Raw genomic sequence first — 5,064 nt, forward strand, 5'->3', positions numbered from 1 at the left:
CTAAGAAGAGACGAACAAGATACTTCATTAGGAAAAAGAAATCTTTTGAGTCAAGTCCTGCTTATATTAATGGACATGGCCATTATAAGCTTCGGCCGATACTACTAGCTAGTAGCTTCTGTAAATCCCCTGCCTTTTGCCCCATCCTACAACACACAATATAGAGTAAACTGTTCTCTTTCATTGTAAAATTTCGCCAGATTGACCCGACACCGATTCCCGTGACGGAAAGGCCTATATCAGCCGTGTAAGGCCGAGGTCTTCAGACTAGTTTTAAATTTTCAACATTTGCACTCGAACTCCGACTGCAACCAAATCTAGCATTTCCTCCACAAAATTTTCAACCTCATGCAGTGACCTACAGGTAGAAACTACAGAAAGTAGAAATTCTAGCAACCTAAATGCAGCCAAAAATAGTTCATCTTTGGCTTTAAAGGGGAAATCTGCTAGTGCAGAAAGAATGTCCACTTATTCCGATTACTGGACATCCCCTCCAACAACAAAGTTACATGGATAATACCTCAAGGGCTCATACACAAGCTTGCCTCGTGATATAAAATTTATGTGCAGTAAAGTGGCTGGTAATGCATAGTCACCATCCGACACCAGAAAATTTCTTAGTCATGATACTTTGGGAAATTCCGGGAGCCATCACTCAAAGAGCACACACAAGTTTGCCAAGTAGTTACACACCAAGTATCGCTATAGAAGCCCGCCTTAAAAGTCTAACAGACTAGATGTTCGGAAGCTTTATACAGTTAAGTTGATTATAGCAATGCTATGCAAGTGTACTATCGACCTGTTGAGGCTTCGGGTTGCTTCCACCACCATAGCTGGGGCTCATCTTCCTCTTCCTCTCACCAAAACTCAGGTTTCGTACCAAATTCGGTAGGCAGCACTGGGAAGATGGTCCAGATTTCAACTTTGCCATTTTCGATGATCGGTTTGGGGTCGCCTCGGCGCTGTAGGCAGAGTTCCTTCCTATACTGAACGGGCTTTTCACTGGGGACTCGGTAGCGAGTGGGATATCACTTGACTTGGCATTCAACCTTCCCCTCAAACTCTGATCTTCATCAGGAGCAGCATCATTGAAACTTTCCTGAAAAAGCTCGATAAGCAGCTTTTTGGGTTCAGTCAGTGGGGGCGGCACAGAATTAAGCGCTCCCTCTGCCGGAAGATTTTTATTCACTACCACATTTCCAAAAGAGCTTTTGGGGTGGACCGGAGTGTTGCCGCGAGACGGGGTTGTATCTACACAAGTAATGTATCCAGGTCACATAAGTTATGAGCCTTCTATATCCAACAAACACATTGCGTGAATCGGCTATAAGAGCAAGCGGTTGCAAGATATGAGATTACCATCGCAGACGCTGAAATAATCTTCACAGTCAGATTCCCACCACGCTTGAGATTCAAAAAACATCTCCTCCTTGGTACCTACGTCGGAAACTTTACGATTTAGGCAATCAAGTTTCAATAGCCAGTTAACAACAGCACAACATTGAGCATCAAGAACCCACAAGCACCGGGGAACTATATTACGATTCTCGATCCAACTGCATTTTAGTACGGAGCAAAGAATCTAAATTACATCTGAACAGAGCAAATTGAGACAGTCATGGTTATAAAATGCACAGTACAAACTCAACTACGAAATGAGAGAAGCCAAAATGTGGCAAAGATGTACGTGTTTGGAAGAAACAGACACTTAAACCACACACATAAACCTCAAAATTTGTACCCACAGAGGAATTGGCTGCTTCTACCCAATCTCACTATACAGACAGTCACAGAATGGCAAAAAGGAAATTCTGCAATGTCGAAACAAGTCACAAAAGGCACGATCCGATCATGAACGCGTCTAAAAAACGAAAGTCTCGGACACAGCCATACCGAGCTCGCGGAAGCTCGCCACAGGCGTGGGTTGTGGCTTCGGACCAGCTTCAGCCACCGAATTCCGAGCTTCGGCGCTCGCTTCCTGAATCGGGACGCCGTCGGTCTTGGAGGTCACGGACAGATCGAGCTTCACGGCGGGGTTCTGATTCCTGGGAACAGTGACACAATTACCCATGACGGTCTGTCTCTGTTTGTCTTCCCCCTTATACCTCCTCCATTGCAGCAGAAAGCTCCAGGGCCCGAAGTTCACTGATCTTCTGAAGAGACTGCTAGAGAGAGAGAGAGAGACAGAGGGGGGGAGAGGGAGAGGGGAAGGGATGATTTGGATTTCTTTCCTGGAGGGCAATGATTTGATGGTTTTGGCTTTATGCTCGAAGGAGAAAAAAGCCTGTGCCCCACTCAAACTCAACAGAAGTTCTGGCAGGGAAGATGATCGGTCTTGAAAGCTAAGTAATGCTACGGGCAGGCCTGTGGTCCACAGCCACTTTGGTCTCCAAATAATGTTCCCAAAAAACTTACATTGCTAAAGTAGCGTGTGAAATAATCGCGCCGCGTATTTTGTTTTCCTGCAAAAAAAAGTGTATTTACTTTCGCGGCTTGACTATATGATGAATCAATTATTAGATGAGATATTTCCAAAGCCTGAAAAAGTTACTCAACAGTAGTCGGAACATGCGATCTCGTGCTTAAAACATGGCGACGAGAGAATGTGCGTGCCGGGACAAACTATGGTAATTGTAAATAGGGATTTAGGCTCTTCTAGTGTCTAGCTAGCGAGTGAGTTTGTGCTCTCAAAATGGCATCAGGAAGAGACGTGAACATGCCAGTGCCAATCCGAAGTTAACTTCGAGACCCAAGAAAATGGCATAAGCTTAGCTTATGCCGAAATAGAGAGACAAAAATGGATTTATATGCTCACCGCCTATTTATTTAAGTTTCTAGATTGTATGGTATCGGAGTCAACTTCTGCTCCTTTTGCATTGCGTCCGTTTTGTTAGGCGAATTTCAAGTGCCGCTCCTAATCCGATTTCCACGTGATATCACGTGCCGTTGTATATTTTTCGTGTTCTTTGGATTTTTCTAATTATTATACGGGCGTTAACTTCAATGTATTTGTAGATAAATCCATCTTAGGTTACTACGTACCGCCACAAACAATGTGGAGAGAGAACGAAGCCTTTCTTCTTCTTCGTCGTTGTCCGAAAGATGACAAAACAAAAATATGAAACGGTCTGCTCTTGCTGGTCGTTTCCTCAATTGTTTGTCCCTACGGTGCGAGACCGAACTTGCCTTGGGATAAAGAAATGGTTTTATACGGAAGTGGGACTGCGGGGTGCCGGGGCAAAATCTTTTGATTGGCGTTTTCTTCCCGCCTTCTCAGTCCCCTCCTCAAGAAAAAGGGCCAAAAAAAAAAAAAAAACAGGGAATAGATCATGCCCAATTGCCCATCTCTCAATAGAAAGACGAAGAGTGCGAATCTGTTGGTTGCGCCGGCCTATAATAAGAAACTCATTGAATGCAAAGCTGATTTCTGGTTCTCAAATTTAGGGCTCGTTTATGCTTGTACGTAAGGAAAAGCAAAAAGGCGGACCCCCGTTGAAATATTCGACATTATTTGGATTTCAGAAAGGTCGCTGAACAAAATTATTTTTGAACTTGTTTTTTTTCGGTCAACAAACTGTCTATAAACTTACGCGTCGCGCCACCACGAACGTTTTGCGAGTTTGGAATTGAAAAATTAAATATTTCAAGATACGTGAGTTGTGAGATTTGGATTTGAATAGTAAATCAAAAGGCAAAAGTCGTTCTAAATGAATTCTCATGACGCCTAGTATGATTTTAAATATGGGTTTTCTCGTTTGGCTTTTTTACTTGTTGTTTCGTCCCGAAAGCCGTGCACGCGCATATTTTGTGTAGATAATCTTCCATGCTATAAAGTATAATATTTAGGATTAATACTACAAAAATTCAAAATTAATATACATGTGACAAATTTACCTCATATTATTTTTTTGATTATTAAAAATCTTAAATTGGTACACATTTGACAAATTCATCCAACCTGGTACACCAGTGACAAATTTAATCCCTTTTAGTTTTCATTAAATTTTATCTTCAAATTGCCGAGTTTGATGACACGTGACAATTGCCGGATGTATACGTTTGGGGTTTTTACATTCTATTTGTCACATGGGTATTAGTTCGAAGTTTTTTGTGGTATTAATCCAATTTAAATGAAACTAAGGGAGGATAAATTTGTCACATTTGTAACAATTGAGGTTTTGGTGATCAAAATAATTAGTTTGGGATAAATTTGTCGTAAATGTACTAGTTTGGGGTTTTTGTTGGTCGAAAAAATATTTTGGAGTAATTTGTCACAAGTATGCCAGTTTGGGATTTTTTGTGGTCAAAAAAATAATTTGAAATAAGTTTGTTACGGGTGTACCGGTTTGAAATTTTTCGTGATATTAACCCTAATATTTATCTACTTGTATTTCACTGGGAATGGTTTAAATTTAAATATTTGATCTTCCTTCGTAAGTATCTCACAAAGTGTGGGAAAATTTTAAATGAGGGCTTGAAGGAGATGTGATTTCTTAGACAACTCAAAGTGAATATTGTCTCAAATAAAAATTTGAACTATCAAATTAGTCTCAAATAAGGACTCAAGCTCTTCAATCACTCAATCTTCATGCTGCCTAGGGCATTTTCGTCAAAAATCCTTTTTCTTTCGCTTTCTTTCGTTCTTTCTTTGTTTTTTTCTCTCTTTTTATATATTTTTCATTTTCTTTCTCCTTCCTTTCACGTTCTCACCTCCAAAACGTCCCTCTCTACCTTGGATGGCATCCTCTGCGCCCTCTCCATCCTCGACACGACTTCTTCCGCAAGAGCACCTTCAATGCGCTCAATGAAGCCTTGCACATCATTGAGACGATGGTGATCGGCGACTTCGGCCTCAACGCTGCGGCACTAGACAAGAAGGTAAAAGAAAAGGGAGAAAAGAAAACAAAAAAGAAAAAGAGAGAGAAGTGGAAGAGCAAGAAGATGCAAAAAAAGAAAGAAAAAAAAGGCTATTCGACGAAAATGTCCCCCCTGATCACACTACTACCATTTGGCTAGTGTGATATTGGGGCCTTATTTGAGATTAAGTTATCTATTTCGGGATCT

General features: G+C 41.3%; 1 protein-coding gene across 1 annotated transcript; it reads right to left on the reverse strand.

Moving 5' to 3' along the window:
- Nucleotides 1-33: 33 nt before the first annotated feature.
- LOC115749391 (uncharacterized protein At3g27210-like) lies at nt 34-2,315 on the reverse strand. The gene is made up of 3 exons (XM_030686191.2): nt 1,894-2,315; nt 1,360-1,437; nt 34-1,251 (listed from the first exon to the last, which is right to left on the reverse strand). The coding sequence occupies exons 1-3, from the start codon at nt 2,069-2,071 to the stop codon at nt 779-781; spliced, it is 729 nt and encodes a 242-aa protein (XP_030542051.1). The 5' UTR covers nt 2,072-2,315; the 3' UTR covers nt 34-778.
- Between the last annotated feature and the right edge of the window lie 2,749 nt (nt 2,316-5,064).

The sequence above is a fragment of the Rhodamnia argentea genome, chromosome 6, assembly GCF_020921035.1.
Source record: "Rhodamnia argentea isolate NSW1041297 chromosome 6, ASM2092103v1, whole genome shotgun sequence".
In the NCBI taxonomy this organism is placed as follows: domain Eukaryota; kingdom Viridiplantae; phylum Streptophyta; class Magnoliopsida; order Myrtales; family Myrtaceae; genus Rhodamnia; species Rhodamnia argentea.

Bases quoted from the DNA above. Each gene is read 5' to 3' on its own strand.
- LOC115749391 (XM_030686191.2), bottom strand. From the start codon at position 2,071: ATGGGTAATTGTGTCACTGTTCCCAGGAATCAGAACCCCGCCGTGAAG. The intron at 1,438-1,893 runs GTATGGCTGTGT...TTTCCGACGTAG, and splicing joins GGCGAGCTTCCGCGAGCTCG to GTACCAAGGAGGAGATGTTT. The intron at 1,252-1,359 runs GTAATCTCATAT...TTACTTGTGTAG, and splicing joins TTATTTCAGCGTCTGCGATG to ATACAACCCCGTCTCGCGGC.